This window comes from Cetorhinus maximus, chromosome 8 (assembly GCF_964194155.1).
Source record: "Cetorhinus maximus chromosome 8, sCetMax3.hap1.1, whole genome shotgun sequence".
NCBI lineage: Eukaryota > Metazoa > Chordata > Chondrichthyes > Lamniformes > Cetorhinidae > Cetorhinus > Cetorhinus maximus.
In genome coordinates, this window is record NC_135886.1 from 81,834,389 (window position 1) to 81,857,725 (window position 23,337).

General features: G+C 40.8%; 1 protein-coding gene across 5 annotated transcripts in view; it reads right to left on the bottom strand.

The window, feature by feature from the left end:
- The window catches only part of cstf2 (cleavage stimulation factor, 3' pre-RNA, subunit 2), an 81,928-nt gene that overhangs the window by 7,954 nt on the left and 50,637 nt on the right, over positions 1 to 23,337 (bottom strand). For 3 of the 5 annotated variants that reach the window (XM_078547168.1, XM_078547167.1, XM_078547166.1), the window contains 5 exons: positions 21,026 to 21,321; positions 17,112 to 17,252; positions 9,105 to 9,319; positions 7,617 to 7,700; positions 6,076 to 6,199 (listed from right to left, as the gene is read on the bottom strand). In XM_078547168.1, the coding sequence (XP_078403294.1) occupies positions 6,077 to 6,199; positions 7,617 to 7,700; positions 9,105 to 9,319; positions 17,112 to 17,252; positions 21,026 to 21,321 (859 nt within the window). In that variant the 3' untranslated portion in view covers position 6,076. The remainder of the gene's footprint in view (positions 1 to 6,075; positions 6,200 to 7,616; positions 7,701 to 9,104; positions 9,320 to 17,111; positions 17,253 to 21,025; positions 21,322 to 23,337) is intronic. The other 2 variants (XM_078547170.1, XM_078547169.1) reach the window with 1 other exon arrangement.

Consider the following 23,337-nt stretch of genomic DNA (forward strand, 5'->3'; position numbering starts at 1 on the left):
TATGAATGCGAGTTTTTAAGACATTTACGTTTTGGGATTGTCTCTTTAATTCAAGGTAAAATGGAGCAGTGAAAGGGTGGGGCGAGGAAAGAGGAGATTTGAAGTATACAAAAAAGCACACCAGAAGGTACAGAGTAGCTTGCTAACAGAGGCTCAATTATTACCAAAATACATCAAAGCACACCCTGTAAATGAGGATTTTGTTTCCAATTCATGATGGATCAGCTGGACTACAACCCAGAGTGAGAGATTGTACATATCACTCCCTGCTCCTCCTCCTCCTTGTCATGCACTGCATCACATTCTCACCCAGGCAGTCCATCGAAAAAAATATCCTTTATCTTGTAGAAAAAGGCATGTACCTTTTAACAAATCTAGGAGAAAGAGTAGCCAAGGCAAAGCATTTTTGTTTTAAAACAGAATAAATTTAAAAACTGAATCATTCATGGAACTACTGACCAGAATGGAACACAGTTCATCTTATATTTGAGGTTTTCTCCAAGATTTATTGAAAGGTATATACCTCTTTCTACAAGATAAAGGATATTTTTTTCGATGGACTGCCTGGGTGAGAATGTACGGGAGAAGGAGGTGGCGGCGATGGGGGGAATGGTAAACCCAATCTCTCTCAGTGGGTTGTAATCCAGCTGATACATCGTGAATTGAAGGTGGAATCCTCATTTACAGGGTGTGGTTTGATGTATTTTGGTGATAATTGAACCTCTGTTAGCAGATTGAGAAAGATTCAAAATAGAAATTAGGCTTGGCCCCGTGAACACTTAATCTAACCTTCACTAACACTGCAATAAAAGTGTCAACTTCCTTAAAACACACAGTAACAGGACAGTCCCTCAATAAATGCCATTTTTCAATTATACATCGCTGGTTTGTTTGAAGTTGGGTGCATTATCATAAAACTCCAGACCTAATCAGAAGCAGTTCAGTTCCAACTCCTTCCAGGATCTGGAAGAAACTGAACAGGAGCCATATCCTAAAAATGGACACTGATACCTGCTTGTATTTCAACAACTTAACTAACTAATCATATGGGTGTCAGTCTACTGACTCGGAAAGAACTGTGCCAACTTTGAATAGCCATGCTCTTCAGCAAATTTTTGCCACTAGAGTGACATTACATAAGTCACAAAAATCTTCAGTACTGCCTATAGATATCAAAAAAAAACCACTGAATCAATAAGTAAGCATCCTCTACCAACATAGAATGTAACACTAGTCTATATATACTACATTATTAGTCCACAAGGCACCTAATCTATCAGATTATCAACTATTCACAATATATATTAATGATTTAGATGAGGGAGCTAAATGTAATATCTCCAAATTTGCAGATGACACAAAGCTGGGTGAGCTGTGAGGAGGATGCAGAGATGCTTCAGGCTGATTTGGACAAGCTGAGTGAGTGGGCAAATGCATGGCAGATGCAATATAATGTGGATAAATGTGAGGTTATTCACTTTGGTAGCAAAAACAGGGAGGCAAATTATTATCTGAATGGCTATAAATTGAGAGAGGGGAATGTGCAACGAGACCTGAGTGTCCTTGTACACCAGTCACTGAAGGTAAGCACGCAGGTGCAGCAGGCGGTAAAGAAGGCAAATGGTATGTTGGCCTTCATAGCCAGAGGATTTGAGTACAGGAGCAGGGATGTCTTGCTGCAATTATACAGGGCCTTGGTGAGACCACAGTTGGAATACTGTGTGCAGTTTTGGTCTCCTTATCTGAGGAAGGATGCTCTTGCTATAGAGGGAGTGCAGCAAAGGTTTACCAGACTGATTTCTGGGATGGCGGGACTGACATATGAGGAGAGATTGAGTCGGTTAGGATTATATTCGCTGGAGTTCAGAAGAATGAGGGGGGGATCTCATAGAAGCCTATAAAATTCTAACAGGACTAGACAGGATAGATGCAGGAAGGATGTTCCCGATGGTGGGGGAGTCCAGAACCAGGGTCACAGTCTGAGGATATGGGGTAGATCATTTAGGACTGAGATGAGGAGAAATTTCTTCACTCAGAGAGTGGTGAGCCTGTGGAATTCACTACCACAGAAAGTAGTTGAGGCCAAAACATTGTATGTTTTCAAGAAGGAGTTAGATATAGCTCTTGGGGCGAAAGGGGTCAAAGGATATGGGGAGAAAGCGGAAGGAGGCTATTAAGTTGGATGATCAGCCATGATCATAATGAACGGCGGAGCAGGCTCAAGGGCCGAATGGCCTACTCCTGCTCCTAGTTTCTATGTTTCCTATTTTCTATGTTTCCTTTATCGCAACAACCTTACAAACCAAACACACACTAACAAAGATGAAGCGTCTGCATCAGCCAAGAATCAGCACATTGCTATGAGGATGAGATGAACAATCTGACATGTAAGTCACCCCATAATATAATTTTTGTAGCTCATGCCATGTTATACTATAATAAAAATTCTATTAGGGATTGCAAACACTCAGCGATTCCTCAGATGGAAAAACAACTGCCAACTTTCTCCCCCACTCTATTGTGCTCATGTCGTGTCACTGGATCTCACTCTTCTTGCTTCAGTTTATTGATAGCTAATTGTACTGGTGATCTCTCCTTATAATGACAATCCTGCCATCCCAGGAGTCAATCTAGTGAGCCCTCACTGCACTCCCTCTACGACAAGTATATCCTTTCTTAGGTTAGGAGACCAAAACTGCACACAATACTCCAGGTGTGGTCACACCAAGGCCCTTTACAGCTGCAGTAAGACATCCTTGCTCCTGTACTCAAGTCCTCTCAGAATGAAGGCCAGCATACCATTCACCTTCTTAACTGCTTGCTCCACCTGCGTACTTGCTTTCAGTGATTGATGTACAAGGACACTCAGGTCCCTTTGTACATCAATGTTTCCCAACCTACCACCATTTAAATAATACTCTTCCATTCTGTTTTCCTGCCGAAGTGGATAACTTCACAATTATCCATGTTATACTGCATCTGCCATATATTTGCCCACTCACTCAATCAAGTTGCCTCTTACTCTTCCAAACTCAAGCAGATACAAGCCCAGCCTGTCCAACCTTTCCTCACAAGACAATCCACCCATTCCAGGTATTAATCTAGTAAACCCTCTCTGAACTGCTTCCAATGTACTTACATCCTTCCTTAAATAAGGAGACCAATACTGTACACAGTACTCCAGATGTGGTCTCATCTATGTCCTGCATAACTGAAGCACAACCTACTTTTGTATTCAATTTCCCTCGCAACGATAACATTCTGCTAGCTTTTCTAATTACTTGCTGTACCTTGCTGCAATTCATGCACTAGGACACCTAGAACCCTCTGCATCTCAAGAGTTCTGCAATCTCTCACCATTTAGATAATTTGCTTCTTTTTTATCCTTCCTGCCATAATGGGCAATTTCACATTTTCCCACATTATACTACATTTGTCAGTTCTTTGTCTATTCATTTAACCTATCTATATCCCTTTGTAGCCTCCTTACGTCCTCCTCACAACTTACAATCCTACTTAATTCTCTCACCAGCAAGTTTAGCAACCATAGCTTTGGTGCCTTCATCCAAGTCATTTATATAAATTGCAAAAAGCTGAGGCCCCAGCACTGATCCCTGTGGTACACCACTTGTTATATCTTGCCAACCAGAAAAACACCCATTTATGCCTACATTCTGTTTCCTGTTAGATAGCCAATCTTCTGTCCATGCCAATTTGTTACCCCCTACACCATGAGCTTTCATCTTCCACAGTAACCGCTGATGTGGCACCTTCAATCAAATGCTTTCTGGAAAGCAAAGTACAATGCATCCACCAGTTCCCCTTTATCCATGGTATACGTTACTTCTTCAAAGAACTTTAATAAATTGGTTAAACATGATTTCCCTTTCACAAAACTATGCTGACTCTGCCTGATTACCTTGAATTTTTTCCAAGTGCCCTGTTATAATGTCTTTAATAATAGCTTCCAACATTTTCCCTATGACAAATGTTAAGCTAACTGGCCTGTAGTTTCCTGCTTTCTTTCTCCCTCCCTTTTTGAAAAAAGGAGTTACATTCACTATTTTTCAATCTAATGGAACCTTCCCTGAATCGAGGGAATTTTGGAAAACTAAAACTAACACATCAACTATCTCCCTAGCCACTTCTTTTAAGACCCTAGGATGAAGTCCATCAGGACTCGGGCACTTGTCAGCCTGCTCCAAGATGACAATCTTGTCATAGAATTTCTATGGTCTCAGATCTGAAAAATCTGGGGCTCATTGTGAGCTGTTCTGTTTCAGTATTGCTGTGGTGGATGAAGAGAAGGAAGGCAATAATGATATTTGATGCAAAGAGGAAAAGTTTTCCATTCAAAATCTGCATTGCTTTATAAGCTGCTAATTCAGAAACTGTTGTCAGATGGAACTGATGCCACATTACACACAGAATACCAATACTTGATGACATCAAGTGGTGGGACATAGGTTCAGTCCATATCAATGTATTTCCAAATGTCAAGCATTTCCCCCATGGAAACGTTGAAAAAAAATCAATGAGTTGTTCCCCTTTCACGGCTGGCTCGACAACAACATTGCTATAACAAATCTGATTCCCCTCGCCTGGACAAATTACATTCTCTTGACAAAGAATTTGCTGGATTCACTGCAGAAATTACGCTTTAAGCGCTACAAAGTTCTAGGGATCTCTACTTTTGACTTATATTAAAGTAATTTATGCATAGTTGCAGACATGTATAAGTTTGATGTCCAAAGCAAACAAACTAAATTTCGAGACTCCAGTGCATGGAATACAGCATTTCCAGATTATACTTTAAAGCATAGGTTTTTTACTTTGTATAAATGTACAGGTCTGTGTAGCATATTTGTTATGTTACTGGAGGAGTAATCCAGGGGTCTGATCTAATGGAGTTCAAATCCCAACACAGCGGCTAGGGAATTTAAATTCAGCTTATATTAAAATTTTTAAAAATGAAGAACCAGTATCAGTAATGAAGGCCATGTAACTACTGGGTTGTCATTAAAAACCCACTTGGTTCACTAATGCCCTCCTAGGAAAGAAATCTGCTGTTTTTAATCAGGGCTGGCCTATATGGTTTTTCAGATTGCCATCTGAAATAGCCTATCAAGTAACTCAGGGTGCCAAATCTCTTCGGAAAGTCACTGTTTCGAGTACCTTCACAAGGACTGTAGTGGTATCAAAAAGCAGCTCATTACAACCACCTTCTCAAGGGAAAATCGGGAATGGGCAATAAATACTGGCCTTACCATTGCTTGAATGAATACATTTTAAAAAGATTTTAACATTCATCTCAGAATAATTATCCTAGTTTAACTGGTTTGTTTTAAGCAAGAGCAAACTTACAATTTGGGATGCTGCAGCATGAAAGAAACCCTTTCAGATCATTCAGCTCTGTCAAGGGTCCCCTTCAACTGTAGCCCTTTGCAAATTTGTACTCCCATGTGTCTCTTTGCCACAGTTTACAGACAAGCTTTGCTGTGGATGTGGTTGGAACTAGGATTCCGGTAGGATTAACTCTCTCATTATGCAGGGAACAAAACCAAAAGTATGTTAATAAGATGCTAGGTTAACCCAACATCCATGGAGTAAGCTAAAACTTCAGTGCCTGAAACAAAGCACTGCTTCAGATTTCAGTCTTTAAAGAATATGTAGTGAACAACAAAAATTTAGCTTGTTCTGGATAATTGAAAAGTCACAGATCTTTGGAGGGTCACAAGAAAGGATGGAATGAGACTCAATCCACCCATTAAGTCCACTCCTTTCACAGGCTGTGTACAAACTGCCACGTTATGTACTCTATCCAAGCTATCTAATCTACTGAGGAAAGGGTACTTTAAGGTTTTTCTCTTCACTCCAGTAGAATAAATCAAGCAAAGTTTCAGAAAACTGAACTAATCATACAAATATTATATATATATATTTAGCTGACTACCTTTTTTTATGGGATACTTGGCATGGTTGGGAACGAGTATTCCTCATTATACTACCACAATTATCTTTCTACATTCTGTTTTGGGCCTAACCAGATATTTAGCAACTTCTCCCCCAGTTTACCTCAAGGAGCTCCTGCAGATTTCTGAATCTGTTCTTTCAGGATAAGGATGCTCTGTCTTTGCTCCGGGGGAAGCATGGCAATCTGCTCTGGAGTCAATTGGAGTACCTGCATAATCAGTGCTGCCTGCACCAAACAGAAGAAAAGAAAGTCAAATGGGGAAAAAAAATTGATACACGAAAAACACATACTACTACTTTCTGGCTCATCAATCGTAAGAAAGTCTGGAATGAGAACACATATTTGATCCATCAGTCCCATTCCTCCCATAGACAAAGTTCAATATATCCTCTCAGACTCCCATTACACGGATTTAGACAAGAAAAAGTGAAAATTATCCCAAAATACCCTTGATCCATAAAATAAGTCTAGCAACTGGGCAAGTAGTTAAGCTAGTGAGAGGATGAGCTATATAGGCCAGGGAATTTCCATGTCAAATCAGAGTCTCTTATTGAATTTGCTGCTCTCAGCTGGTGCAGATTTAATGGCCTCAGTTATCCTAGATTAAGCAGGAAAAACACACCCATGAATTCTACTCCTAACTGCTATCTGGTGATCATTGTTGAAAATGCAAGGGTACGGAAGTTGACTAAGGACAGGGTTATGAGAACTGTGATAATCTTAGAATCAAGTTGCCCTCTTGCATTGCATTGGGAGAAGAAAATGGGTAGGCAAGTGGAAAAAAAATGCAAAGTCCAGAACATTCATTGATCTTCATATTTCCACTATTTAAAAAAAAATCTTAATTTTTATTTGCCTCATTTGGCAAACCTTTAACTTTTGTATGGTATACACCAGCCAATTCCTATTTGCTCCTGGAGAATAAATAAATTAGAAAGAATGCACTGTTTGGTGAAGTGATGTTACTCAAGTGTGACACAACTATAGTCAAAACATGCTACTAATATCTGACCAAATTATACAAGAAATTGCTAGTCATTTTGGTTGTATGTATTCCCCCCACAAATTAAAAACTACCCAAATTTACATCACAAATTGCTTCAAGGATTTTGAAAGTTAGAAACCATATGAGTGATTAAAAACATTTTGAAATACTTCAGGTTGTGAAAACAGTATATGAAATCTCATCTTCTGGAGTGCAATGTGTAGGACTAACTCTAGTTGAAGTGTCTAGTGCCAAAAGCTCTTCAAGCAGTTGTGCACAGTGGCATTATATTTTCCAGTCAGCATCTTTCTGATTTAGGCCTGGGGCTAATGTGGCTCTTGAAACAATCGTAGGTAGCAAGCAATAGTCCAGGAAGTATTATCACGAGTTTCTCCCCCCTGCACAGAGAAAACTAAAATGCATATTCCAACTTCCTATCCCTGTAAAGCTCCAACACATCTTTACAAAACGTACAGGAAGTTGAGTTTAGGTGAAACATAAAAGCAGCCCATTCTGCACAGAACACAATGTATGTTTGGTTGAATCAACACTAGCTTGGTACACTAAGTTAAATACTGAAAACCTATTTGTGAAAATTAATTAGATGTAAATCAAGGTCTACAATTTCACTCTCCCCTCCATAGTTTCAGCACTAACCTTCTCATGGTCCTGTGGTGTTACTTGAGTCTGAGCAGGACTGAATCCTCCAGGCTGACCTCCAGCCACAGCATGAGCAGGACCCTGAGAGGCAGGAGAGCAAGAACTGCAGGTAAACACCAAAACATATTTCTTTCAATTGTCTAAGCATGCTCTCAGAAGACTTCCACAGAAATGCCTCACTGCAATGTTCACTAGTAAGAAGAACCACATGAAAACATTTTCTGAAGTGCTTCATAAATTCAGCAACAAGGTCTTAACCATCACAAATGACAATAATGTCACTAGGCCTTGCAAGAAAATAGGTTCTGAACAAAATAAATCTCCAGGACAGCTCCAATTCTTAGAGACAAACACTCCTCTGTTACAAAGCATTCCAAAGACAAAGAACCATGCAATTATCACAAGCAAATCTGAATAGCACACAAGGTTGGAATTTGAATTCCAGAAGCTCAATAATGCATCACTACCGTTTGTTGAGGGCATTTTTCCTAATGGGAGGTAGCACCTTGCACGCTGAGAAGGTATTACAGTCACAATTGGACATCAATCATGCACACACATCAATCATACACAAAGGCTATATTTTAAATCTGAGATCACACATATGATTCATAATGAACCAAGAGGGTTTTCAGCTTAACAAAAGGGCAACAATAACTAGACTAAGCATCTCAAGTGTATTTGATAGGTTAGGATGGTATCAAGAGTAGCTTGGATCCTAATGTTGTCAGGATCATTATTCAAGAATGGTTAAAAGTGCAGCAGGTAGAGACTGAAAACATGAAGCCACTCCTTAACAACTACATCAATTAAATGTAATCAAATATTCAATCCAACCTGCTCAGACCCATCTTTACATTACGGAAGATACAGTAGTGCAATCTGCTATACTATATCTGCTGCAACGAACTTACCATTGCACTAGAGTTTCTTCACAACGTACTAAAGCAAATGCATGATATGTAGCAGAGTTTTTCCAAATAGGGCTGCATCTAATAGTCGAAGGAACAATCACACCTCCACACCGGTAAAATGAGGAAAATAATTTGAAGTGATATTGACTAAGACACCACCATAAAGTTGAGTAAGGTATTCAGAAAGATGCCTCTGAAGGTGGTTGAGCCGGTTAAACCACGTAAACACTAGATAAATCTACGCAATAACTCAGCGATATGATGCACTAGTTTTCCGGTATGCAATACCGTAGTAGGAAGGATAATCTTGAGTTTTTGATTTGATGCATATTGCATACCGGAAAACTAGTGCATCATATTGCTGAGTTATTGCGTAGATTTATCTAGCGTTTATATGTATCTCAGCTGCAAGAGGAAGAGATGTCATGATCTTAAGAAAATAAATGGGGATCTCTATCCAGTATGTATCAAATTGAAAAAAGTATTTTTCATGACAAAATAAACATAATTTGAATCACTTTTAATTCCTTCAAAAAGGATGGTTCACTGGCAACAAGTCTAACTCCCCTACCTGTCGAGGTGGAACAGGTTGCTGGGATCCCTGAGGGCCACTATTCCCTATTTGATGAGTGCCTGGGCCTGGAACTTGTAGCCCTCCTGCCATTGGTCCTCTTGGGTTTGAGACTGGGCCTTGGTTTGGTCCTGGCCCTGGTCCTGGTCCTGGCCCTGGCCCCGGTCCTCTGGTGTCAATACCTCTTGAATCGATACCTCTGGGATCTCTAGTGCCTAAACACAAATTAGAAAATTAGTTTGACTTTAAATAGCTTTCCAGATCTAATTTCCAGTAGATTCCATTTCCTCGTTATATAACTTGTAGATTATAACACTAATTATTACATACTGCATTTTGCTTCCAGCATATTGAGGATCTATTACACTAGGTTATAGCAACATAATAGAGAACTGTAATTGTCAATCTGCGTGCCAAATATATATTAAATTGATCAAAGGTTTTTTCCCATCTTCAAAACAACCCGCCCAAATTAAACTTGCGCATTATTTTCTACAGGCTATAATTTTTGGCATAGCTTTGCAGGGCTAATGTTAAAGGCAATCACAGCAAAACTAATGGAAACAAAAGTCAAACTGCATTGGCCATACCTGAACTCCTCTTACTATTGCAATCAAACTACCATTTTATATAGAGAGAGAGAGAAAGAGCACTGGAATTCCAAAAATGTTTCATCCTTTTGAAGTGCAGTTAATTATGTAGGCAAATACAGCAGCCAATTTGCACAAAGCAATGTTCTACAAACAGCAATCAGAAGAGCAGTTAATTTGTTTCTCGTAAACCAGGCAAACTCCTTGCTCTTCTTTAAATAAGGCCTTCATTTTTTTCCATTCACTTGAATCTAATTCTAAAACTGCACCTCTGAGAATACTTCCATACTTAAATGAAGTGTCAATCCAAGTCCTTCTGCAGGGATTTAACTTCAACTATGTCGCTCATCACTGAGTCAAGCTGACATTTGCAGGTAGCTTGCTCTTAGAGGGCTAATCTACTTCAAACAATGCTTCAGAAGCTTTAACAAAGTATACACCAAGGTAACCTAATTAAATGAGAACTCGAAGGGTGATAAAGAACATTAAATGCAAATTACCATCAACCCTCAGGAGAAGGGGAGTTTAGGCATCTCTAAGAAACGTAGCTAATTGGGAATCCAGGTATGCCAAACTGCATTTCTAATTAGACAATAAATTGGTGATGCAATCTCAAAAATCCAATTTCTGTGGTGCCTGCATGTGAATTTTAACCTTTTTGTGCAGTCTGGTAAAATGGTAAGATAAAAGCAAGGTCTGTGAATTTTCTTCGATAAATCATAAGAAATAGGAGAAGTAGGCCATTCGGCCTATCAAGCATGCTCCACCATTCAAAAAGATTATGGTTGATCTGATTGTGACCTTAACTGCACTTTCCCGCCTGCCCTCCAACCCTCCATAGCTTCTGACTCCCTTGTAGATCAAAAACCTGTCTAACTCAGCCTTGAATATATTCAATGACCCAGCCTCCACTGCTCTCTGTGGAACAGAATTCCAAAGTCTAGAAGAAATTCCTCCTCATCTCCATCTTAAATGGGAGACCCCTTATTTTAAAACTGTGCCTCCTAGTTCTCGACTCCTTCATGAGGGGAAACAGCCTCTCAGCATCTAGCCTGTCAATTCCCCTCACAATCTTATATATCTCAAAAAAAAATCACTTCTCATTCTTCTAAACTCCAATGAGTACAGGTCCAACCTGCCCAACCCAAGACAAACCCACATTCCAGGAAACAGCCAAGCGAATCTTCTCTGAACTGCTTCAAATGCAAGTATATCCCTCGTTAAACAAGGACATCAAAACTGTACACAATACTTTAGGTGCGGCCTCACCAATGCCCTGTACAATTGCAGCAAGACTTCTCTATTTTAATACTCCACCCACCCTTGCAATAAATGCCAACATTCCATTCGCCTTTCTAATTACTGGCTGTACCTGTACGTTAACTTTTTGTGATTCATGCTGTACGTGCTCTCCTTCCTTGGTTACTGGATGGTGGCAATTGTACTTTAAGTAAATATGTACAGGAAAATACATTTAATTATACTGCACGAGCATATATAAAGGTGCTACAAAAATTAGTGTATATGGCTAAAAACATATCGGAGACACACATCAGGTACATGTTACTGGACTAGTAACCGCGAGATCTGGATTAGCATGAGTTCAAATCCCAACATGGCATGTATAATGTCAAAAACAGCATTCTTTGGACAGATCCAAGTGATCCCATTACCAATAGGTCAGATCAACAATGTCCAATCCACCACATCCAGTCATGAACAGCAGTTGTCAATTAAGCAATGAATGGGAGGGGGAGGTTTCATGAACATCCCCATCCTCAATCATGACTGAGGTAAGCATTCATGTGCAAAAATCAAGGTTGAAGAATTTGCAACCCTCTTCAGTCATAAGTGTTGTATGGTTGATCCATCTCTGCCTCCTTCCAAGGACCCCACTGTGTCAGATGTCAGTTTTCAGCCAATTCAGATCACTCCACGTGATATAGAGAAACATCTGAGTGCACTGGATTTAGCAAAGGCTATGGGCTCTGACAACAATTTGGATGTAGTGCTCAGGACTTGTGCTCCAGAACCAACTGCACCTCTAGCCAAGGTGTCAGTACTGCTACAATATTTGCAACTACTCGACAAAGTGGAAAGTATGTCCCATCCACAAAAGGCAGGTCAAATCCAATCCAGCCAATTTAACGCCTCATCAGTCTACTGTCAATCATCAGGTGATGGAAGGAATTGTGAACAGTGCTATCAAGAAGCAATTACTCACCAAAAACTTGTTCATCGATGTTCAGTTTGGGTTCCACAGGTCCACTCAGCTACAGACTTCATTACTGGCTTGATATAAACATGGGCCAAAGAGCGGAAATCAAGAGCTGAGGCAAAAGACAGCCCTTTACCTCAAGGCAGAAGTTGACCAATTGTGGCATCAAACAGCCTTTGTAGAATTAAAGTCAATGGGAATCAGGGGAAAATTCTATATTAACTGGAGTCATACCTAGCACAACAGAAGATGGTTGCTGCTGTTGGGAGGCCAATCATCTCAGCCCAAGACATCGCTGCAAGAATTCCTCAGTGTAGTGTCCTAGGCCCAACCATATTCAGCTGCTTCATCAACGACATTCTCTCCACCATATGGTCAGAAGTGGGAGTTTCGCTGATGATTGCAGAGCATCTATTCCATTTGCAACTCCTCAGGTAACGAAGTGCCTACATACAACAAGACCTGGACAATGTTCAGGTTTAAGCTGATAAGTGGAAAGTAATATTTGCGCCACACAAATGCCAGGCAATGAGACAGGAGTGCATCCAACTACCTCCCATGACATTTAATGACATTACTATCACTGAATCCCTTTCAATCAACATCCTTGGGTAGAGTGATGGAGGTCACAATTGATCAGAAACCTGCATCAACCACAGAGTAAGTCAAGAGATTAGGTATTGTGTGTCAAACAACTCATCTCCTGGTTCCCTCACTTTCCACTTGCCTGAATGATTACAGCTCCAACAACACTCAAGAAGCTCAATATCATCCAGGACAAAGCAGCTCACTTGACTGGCACCTCAACCACTACCATAAACATTCGCTCCCTCCATCATCGGTGCATTGTATGGAATCTACAATATACCTCACAGCAACCCGCCAAGGCTTCTTTGACAGCAACTTCTAAATCCGCGAACTTTACCATCTTGAAGTATAAGAGCAGCCAGTTCATGAGAACATTGCCATCTATCGAGTTCCCCTCCAAGACACACAGCATTCAGGTCTGGAAATGCATAGTCATTCCTTTATCATCGCTGCATCAAGATAACTGTACTCTGGCTATACCTGCATCACAGGAACTATAGCTGTTTTAAGAAGCCCATCACATTCTCACGAGCAATTAGAGATGGGTAATAAATGTTGTATTGTCAGCAATGCCTATATCCCATGAACAAGAAAGAAAAAGGCTCCTAACAGATACTGAGTCTTGTGATAGTAGATGGGCTAAAGCCACAACCCATAATAAATTAATGGCTGTGTGAAATATAAATCTCAACTGCAAAATCAATCATGCTCTGCAAGGGGTTTGGACCAACTTTGATTATTTTTCACTGCTTATAGCCGTTTTTTTAATCATCAAAGTAAAATAATTTATTCAAGCCATTGTTTCCAAGACTGTTACTGACCTCATCTCCTCTGGAGATCTTCCTTCCACAGCTTCCAACCTCAGTCTCCCAACCTCGGACAGCCCGCTTCTACCTCCGACCCAAAATCCACAAACAGGACTGTCCCGACAGACCAATCATGTCAGCCTGTTCCTGCCCCATGGAACTCATTTCTTGCTATCTTGACTTCATTCTCTCTCCCCTTGTCCAGTCCCTTCCCACCTACATCCACAATTCCTCTGACATCCTACATCATATCAATAATTTCCAGTTCCCTGGCCCCAACCGCCTCCTCTTCATCATGGACGTCCAAACCTTCTACACCTCCATCCCCAACCGGGATGGTCTGAGGGCTCTCTGCTTCTTCCTCGAACAGAGGACCGAACAATCCCTATCCACCACTACTCTCCTCCATCTGGCTCAGCTTGTTCTCTCACTGAACAATTTCTCCTTAAACTCGTCTCACTTACTCCAAATAAAAGGTGTGGCTATGGGTACCCACACGGGCCCCAGTTATGCTTGTCTCTTTATAGGATATGTGGAACATTCTTTGTTCCAGTTCTACTCAGGCCCCCTCCCACAACTCTTTCTCTGGTACATCGATGACTGCTTTGGTGCTGCTTCATGCACTCGTCTGGACCTGGAAAAATTTATTAATTTTGCTTCCAATTTCCACCCCTCCACCATTTTCACATGGTTCATCTCTGACACTTCCCTTCCCTTCCTTGACCTCTCTGTCTCAATTTCTGATGATAGACTGTCCACCAATATTCATTACAAGCCTACCGATTCCCACAGCTACCTTGACTACAGCTCCTCACACCCAGCTTCCTGTAAGGACTCCATCCCATTCTCTCAGTTCCTTCGCCTCCGTCGCATCTGTTCTGATGATGCTACCTTCAAAAACAGTTCCTCTGACATGTCTTCCTTCTTCCTTAACCGAGGTTTTCCATCCACGGTGGTTGACAGGGCACTCAACCGTGTCCGGCCCATCTCCCGCGCATCCGCCCTCACACCTTCCTCTCCCTCCCAGAACCACGATAGGGTCCCCCTTGTCCTCACTTATCACCCCACCAGCCTCCGCATTCAAAGGATCATCCTCTGCCATTTCTGCCAACTCCAGCATGATACCACCACCAAACACATCTTCCCTTCACTCCCCCTGGCAGCATTCCGCAGGGATCGTTCCCTCTGGGACATCCTGGTCCACTCCATCACCCCCTACACCTCAACCCCCTCCAACAGCACCTTCCCATGCAACCGCAGAAGGTGCAACACCTGCCCCTTTACTTCCCCCTTCCTCACCGTCCAAGGGCCCAAACACTCCTTTCAAGTGAAGCAGCATTTCACTTGCACTTCCCTCAATTTGGTCTACTGCATTCACTGCTCCCAATGCGGTTTCCTCTACATTGGAGAGACCAAACTCAGACTGGGTGACCGCTTTGTGGAACATCTTCGGTCTGCCTGCATGACCCAGACCTCCCTGTCGCTTGCCATTTCAACACACCACCCTGCTCTCATGCCCACATGTCCGTCCTTGGCCTGCTGCAATGTTCCAGTGAAGCTTAACGCAAACTGGAGGAGCAGCACCTCATCTTCCGACTAGGCACTTTATAGCCATCCGGACTGAATATTGAGTTCAACAACTTTAGATCATGAACTCTCTCCTCCATCCCCACCCCCTTTCTGATCCCCCTTTTTTCCAATAATTTATATAGATTTTTCTTTTCCCACCTATTTCCATTATTTTCAAATATATTTCCATGCATTGTTTTATCTCTACCTTTTAGCCTATTTTGATCCCTTACCCCCACCCCACCCCACCCGGGCTATCTGTACCTTGCTCATCCTGCTTTTTACCCTTAATGTCACCTATTAGCACATTTCTTAGCTAATATCACCACCGTCAACACCTCTTTGTCCTTTTGTCAATGACATCTTTTGGCAATCTCCACCTATCACTGGCCCTCTATCCAGCTCTACCTGTCCCACCCGCCCCCCCACCTTAAACCAGCTTATATTTCACCTCTCTTCTATTTTAACTTAGTTCTGTTGAAGAGTCATACGGACTCGAAACGTTAACTGTATTCCTCTCCGCAGATGCTGTCAGACCTGCTGAGTTTTTTCGGGTATTTTTATTTTTATTTTAGATTTCCAGCATCCACAGTTTTTTGCTTTTATTTTAAAATAATTTTTTCTTTGTTATAGCATGCCTAAAGGCCTCTCATTGAAGTGTGTCTATTTACCTCTATATCTTAACTGAGGCAGGATATCTAATCTACATCAATTAAACCTAGTAGATAATTAGGCATGAAAACAACCTCACTGTAGAAATAAAAACAAAAAGCTAAAAGCTACTGCGGATGCTGGAAATCCAAAACAAAAACAGAATTACCTGTAAAAACTCAGCAGGTCTGGCAGCATCGGTGGAGAAGAAATCAGTTAACGTTTCGAGTCTTCATGACCCTTCGGCAGAAATCTTACAAAGATGTAAGAAACACTGTAGAAATCTTACAAAGGTCAAGAGAGACAACATTAGTTACCAAAAATTAGTATGTTTTACAACATCTCAGGCACACCATTCAAAGATAAATATATCTAAATTCTACAGGTATGCGACAAACATATTCCACAAACTTTCCTACACAATAACATAGCAATGTTATAAAAGATCTTCAGTTCCTTATATCAATGACAATATGTCTATTTTAGCACAATTAGAAGCTGCACATCACAAATTAAAAAGTTATTAATCCCATTAATTTAGAACATGCAGTGATATTGTTTAAATTAAAACTGATTAAATATTTAAAATGAAACAAGTTCAAAAGAAACAATAAATTACAATTTACAAGAACTGCCTCACAGAACAAAGTAACTACAAGTTAAAGGGATTATAGGTTGGCTCACAGAGTCTGGCCCTTCCTTAAAAATGGTCACAGACCAGTGACGTAATGATGAGCCAAATAAAGATGAATTCTGCCAATGGGTCTAATAGGTTTGTTGTAGCCCAAAATGAAGAGAGTCAGTATTTCTCTGTCTTCCTGAATTTGGGTCTTCTACTGGACAGCCTTGCAAAATTACTGATGTAGTTAAAAGTCCTCGAAAAGAGCATTCTAAAATACTAACTGCTGAAATGTTAGGAGCTAAGGGCTCCTTAAGGAGTTAAGAGCTACTGTCCACACTACTTGGAGGGTAGGAGACTAGGGAAGGCAGGAGGGGTGCTGGGGAGCAGTGGGAATTGAGAAAAAGTAGCAAAAGATCTTGATATATACTTCAAAGTACAGTGTTATTAGGGCTTCAATACTGTTTGGACACTGGACTTGTACTTCTTATTTTGAACTCTTGAACTGGTGAACATCTGGCAGTTTGTCTGTATAAAAGTATTTTGATGTGTACAGTACATTTTCACTATAGTCTGGTAGTGGTTGAGTCAATTTGTAGTGAATTTAGATTATGACACAAAACATATACTGGCACAAAATTAAATTATATTGACACATTTTTCTTATAGTCCATTAGTATCAACATGTTAAATAATCCTGGTCAATATCTTTGAGGGACTGAGGGATGGAGGGAATGTCCACTGTATATGTTTGATAATTCTGTTCAGCTAACAGAATTAGTGTTAATCTGCTTCAGAAATGCACGGTTGAAGGAATCTACATCAATACTCTCAACCTGTAAACTTCTGGTGATCCTGTAAAAGCTTGGGACCAAACTCTTCAGCAGTATTCTGTGAAATATGTATTTTCTAGACACTGTGAGCCAACCTAGAGTTAAGAGTGCAGATGGACTAGGTTTTTCTCACCCATGGGTGCGTTTGGTTGATGTGCGTTCGGGTAAGACCCTCCACGAGGGTCTTGCTGAGCAGCAGGAGGTTGGGAGCGAGGATCATGCTGAGGTCCAGATCGAGGATCATGAGATGGAATACTGCGGGGGTCAAATGAACCTAGGAGGCAAATAACTACTAATGATGGCAGGGAGAGAGAAGGTGGGAAAAAATAACAGGGAGGTACACAAGCAAGCATAGAGGCGTGATGGAGATTCATTTCAAAGGAGTATTTCTTCCTTATTAACATCAACATGAAATTTTGCGGCAGCTGTCCATTCTCTTTAGGGGTAAAAAGATCACTAGTTATACCTTGGATAATATGGGCCTGCAATGCTACCCTTTAAGATGGCACTGGTTACTAAAATTATCTGCAACCAGCCAAATGTTTGTCAACTATAATAATGACACTTAAGTCATAGCCTTGTCACCAGATACAAAAACAAGTTGCTAGAGGGAGAAATTAGATTCTTCAGGAATCTGAAACAAAATGATATGTTAATGTTTAGGGGATGTTCTGCACAGGTTCACTCTAGCATTTTTGCTTTTTGTTGCTGATTTCCAACATTTATGGTTCTCCTTTCAATCACTGGTACCAGATACTATGCCAAAGTGGCTACCTTGACTCTAGAGATAAAGGGCAAGATAATAATTCACCAAATGTTAATCCCACATTGATTTAAATTCAGAACAAATTCAGATTTAATATATTGTTGAGTTGTTAGTTGCTACATTATATTTTGCAACTGTTTATATTATATCTATTATATATTATATTATATTATCACAGTCCAAGGAAGGGAGGGCTTACGACACAGGCCATAGAAAGGTCATTTTGGGCTGCCCATCTTCTGTGCTAAACACAGAGGAGGAAGGGGAGGGGGTTAAAAAAAAAAATCAGCCATGGCCTCCACTTCTGATTATAATTCAGTGACTTGCTGGAAGCGTACATGTGCGAAGTTCAGGTATTAACAGGATCAGGTTAATCTGTGATGCTCACACAGTTGAGCAACTTTCTGACACTCACCATAAACGCTTGCAATATGAATAATTGCTGTCTGGATATACAGTATTGGAAGATGACAACTAATCATGAAACCATATCCTAGCAAAAAGTAAGTCGAGCAGCCAAAAAGTAATTTTAAAAGTTTACCTGAAAGCTTTTCTACTCAATGGGAGATAACTGTAGCTTTATGTCATTTCCACCAACCTTAAGAAACTTGCTATTCTGAAGGACATGTATGACTGATGCTAGAGACAACACCTGTTAATGAATAGATTCTAAGAATTGAATGCAGGTTATCTTTCTTTTCTGTCTTTGATGATTGTGAGTTATCTAAGCATGCAAACCAGTTTGGACAGGTGCTCTTATGCTTGGATGCCCCTCAATCTAGATACAGGAATGTAAATTCAGAAGAAATACCTCTTTCACTCATGGCATACATCTTTTTGTCCTGTTCAGTGAGAACCGTCAATTAGTTCAGAGACAAATAACTAATTCTTCCCGATTCACTTACAATAAATACAGATCATAGCTGCTTGATCAGGTTTATAGAAAATATGCATACAAGAATATGAATCTCCACTAGAAAAAACAAACATATATGAAATTGCCCCTAATAGTCACAAGACATTTCCTTCACATTACCCACTAGCCCTCCACCCAAATTTCTGGCCTGTGTATTAGTGTTTAATATCTTTCAAAGTGAACATATGCAGTAAAATCCACTAGAATGTATAGAAAGGACTTGCATTTACGTGGCACCATTCATGTCCATTGGACATTCCAAAGCACTTTTCAGCTAATGAAGTGCATTTCAAGTGTCGCCAATGCTGTAATTTAGGAAGACTAGCAGCCAATTTGCATACAACAAAGTTCCACACACAGTGACGTGATGACGACCAGATAATCTGTCTTTCGGTGTTGATTGAGGGATATATATTATAACACAGGGGAGAGGTCCCTTACTCATCTATGAAATAATGCCATGGGATCTTCCACATCCACCTGAGAAAAGAGACATGGTCTTAGTTCACTGTCTCATCCAAAAGACACCAGCTCCAACAATGCAGCCATCCCTCACTACTGACCTCAAGTGTCTGTCTAGATTATGTACTAAATCTCTGGAATGAGATTTGAACACACAACCTACTGATTTAGGTGATGGCGAGCTACAACTGACAACTTACGCTAGATCCTAATGCAGAGGATATTCAGAACCTGAAAAACTCTGTTTTGCTTTTAGTAAAAGCATTCTCTGGATTTCAGTATCTTTTACTTCTCAATAAATATGAATTACCTTCAGGTTTAATTACCACCTCCTTATTGATGCCTTCAGAAGACCATGTTTCAAGATTGAATAGCGATGAATTCTCTAAACTGTAGAATCATGGAATGATATAGCACAGAAAGAGACCAGTGAATCATGCCTGTGTAAGCTCTTTGAAACAGCTATCCAATTACTCCCAATCCCTAAAGCCTTGCAAATTTTTCCCAAGTGTTTATCCAATTCCTTTTTGCTGGTTTCATTGAATCTGGTTCCACCCTCTTTCAGGCAATGCATTCCAATTCACTGCATAAATTTGTTTTTTACATCACCTCACGGTTATTTTTCCAATTACCTTAAATTTTTGTCCTCTAGTTCCAGCCCTTTCTACCACTGGAAAAAGTATCTCATTTACTCTATCAAAACTATTCATGATTTTGAACACCTCCATCAAATCTTCATAATTCTTTTCTGTTCTAAGGAGAACAACCCCAGTTTATCTAGTGTCACCGTGTTATTGAAGTCTTTAACCCCTGGTACAATTCTAGTAAATTTTCTCTACACCCTCTCTTAGGGTCTGACACACTTAAGTGTGGTGCACAAACAGCATCACTCCTGTGTACCGTCATAAATGAAAAGCTGCACACTTAGTGACTGTACAATTCATAAACGTTCCAAATCGCCATTAGAAAGCTCAAACATCTAACAAAATTCATTTTCATATTGAATTGCTATTGTCACCATAATTTGCCCATGATACAATAGTAATCGTTTCTGGGAAATGCTACTGGAATGCACTCTGAGCACTTATTCATTGACTGACTTTTCCAAAAGTTTCCAAGATGCCCTTTACTGAAATAGAGTAATTTGTCCAGAAAGTGTTGATCACAGAATGATCCTTGCGCTTTGTAAGTTCTTTTAAAACCATATTCTTCCCCAAATCGCCCATGTCCAATGTTTCTTTTTCCAAAGTCTCATTCAGCAAAAAACACTCCTTCACAACAAATTACCATTATTTGTTGCCAGCAGGCTAATGCTGCTGGATGATTGCGAGGCTGAAGGCATGCTGTGGGGTAACACTGAAGTAGTCAGTGTTTTCTCTTCCTTCTTCCCCATCACATCCTGATCACGCTCCTACACTATGAGCAAACCGTCAGGGTGATGCACGTCACGAATAACCCGAGAACCCACACACACATCTGTGTAGAAGTGTCCTTACAGCTGAGTGCTGTGAGTAGAGCTTTTTTTTTAAAAAAAAAACCCTATTTTAAAAGCCACTTATTTGAGGTTCCGAAACTGGTAATATTTTCAAAATGCAATGATGTTGCTAAAATGCCAGAGGCAACTATCAGGAATAATGTAAATACTACCAATTGTGATGCTCACATGTAAGTGAAGCCTTTCAAACTATGATGGTGCAAAAATTAACAAATATAACACTTTTCAATAAGCATTTTGTGATATGTTACTGCTCTCCAGCATAGTTTTCAAATCATGTGAAAATAGGAAAATCAAATATAGATGAAAAGAAAGTAGTTAAACCAGAAAAACCTTAATTGATTCCATTTAGTCACCTCTGGTATATTTCAAGGTATCCTCATTTTATTCTGCTATGCACTAACTTGCCTCTAGATTCATGAGGAGGTCCTCTCTGATCCATCATTGGGCCCCTTGGATCTCCCATCATCCCTCTTGGATCTCCCATAGGCCCTCTTGGTTCACCCATTGGCCCACGTGGCTCACCCATTGGGCCTCTCTGTTCACCAATGGGTCCTCTCTGTTCTCCCATTGGCCCTGCTCTCATATCATGTTGCATTCCTCGTGGTTCATGGGCATTCCTCATGTCAGGAGGTGGTCCTCTGCCATCATGACTAGGCACATGATGCATGGGTGGGCCCTGATGTGGGGGACCAATATACCCTCTGAAAAGCAAAAAGTAAAATTAGCTATAGATTCAAATAATGGTTGACAATTATGAAAATTAAATATGCCAATAAAAGAATGTTGCAGTGGGAATAAAATCAAGAACATGAAAGTAATATTTTATTCTTTCATGGAGGTGGCAAGACCAGCATTTGTTGCCCATCCCTAATTAACTAATTAACCAATGAAGTATGCATCAATTCTGACTTACAGTAACATCTCCCCTTGACATTCAATGGCATTACCATCGCTGAATCCTCCACTATCAGGATCCTGGGGGGTTACCATTCACCAGAAACTGAACGGAACCAGCCATATAAATACTGTGGCTACAAAAGCAGGTCAGAAACTGGGAATTCTGCGACCAGTAACTTCCAATGCGATTCCTGAAAGCCTGTCCACCATCTACAAGGCACAAGTCAGGGGTGTGGTGGAATACATGCCAACTGCCTGGATGAGTGCAGCTCCAAAAACACTCAACAAGCATGACATCACCTGATTGGCACCCCACCATCACCTTAAACATTCAGTCCCCCCACCACCAATGCAAATTGGCAGCAGTGTGTACCACCTACAAGATGCACTGCAGCAACTCACCGAGGCTCCTTCAACAACACCTTCTGAAACCATGATGTATATCACCTAGAAGGACAAGGGCAGAAGTTGCATGGGAACACTGCCTTCTGCAAGCTCCCTTCCAAGCCACACACTATCCTGATTTGGAAGTTTATCGTATTCCTTCACTGTCACTGGGTCAAAAACCTGGAACTCCCTTCTTAATAGCACTGTGGGTGCACCTACAACACCTGGACTGCAGCAGTTGAAGGTGGCAGCTTACCACCTTCTCAAGGGCAATTAGGGGTGGGCAACAAATATTCACCTAGCCAGCGACACCCACATCCCATGAAAACATAAATAAAAAAAATCCTGAAAAGGTTCAAGAACTGACAACACCAATCAATAATTTACAGTAGATGGTGGACAACATATGTTGAGCTCTTCAAGAAAGGAATTACTAAATAATATAATAAAAGGATACGAAAATGAGAAATATATCCAAATAAGTGTGCTGGCTATACTCCACCATTTTATGAAAATCTCAAAATGGCTCCCGTCATAAAGTGTACTATTTCATTCTGACTGTGATTTATTTTAAAATAACGCCAATCTAGTAATGAGTTGGCTATAGAGCTACCTAGGGACTGCTTTCATAGATCAGACATTTTCTACATCAGAGTATGTAATGTATTAGTGACTGAACCTTTTTTCTTCCAGTGTATTTTCGTGCTCAAGATAAGGGATAACATAGCTGCTAGACAGGGTCTACGGCAGATGGTAAGGGAAACAAGAGGGAAAAACATACTTGACCTCATCCTCACCAACCTGCCTGCCGCAGATGCATCTGCCCATGACAGTATCGGTAGGAGTGACCACAGCACAATCATTGTGGAGACCAAGTCCCGCCTTCACATTGAGGATACCCTCCACTGTATTGTGTGGCACCACCACCGTGCTAAATGGGATAGATTTCGAACAGATCTAGCAACTCAAGACTGGGCAATCATGAGGCACTGTGGGCCATCAGCAGCAGCAGAATCGAACTTGAATACAACCTGTAGCCTCATGGCCTCACATATCCCCCACTCTATCATTACCATCAAGCCAGGGGATCAACCCTGGTTCAATGAAGAGTGCAGGAGGGCATGCCAGGAGCAGCACCAAACATATCTAAAAATGAGATGTCAACCTGGAGAAGCTACCACACAGGACTACTTGTGTGCCAAACAACATAAGCAGCAGGTGATAGACAGAGCTAAGCGATCCCACAAGCAACGGGTCAGATCTAAGCTCTGCAGTCCTGCCACATCCAGTCGTGAATGGTGGTAGACAATCAAACAACTCATTGGAGGAGATGACTCCACAAATATCCCCATCCTCAATGATGGGGAAGCCCAGCATGTCAATGTAAAAGGCTGAAGCATATGACACAATCTTCAGCCAGAAGTGCTGAGTAG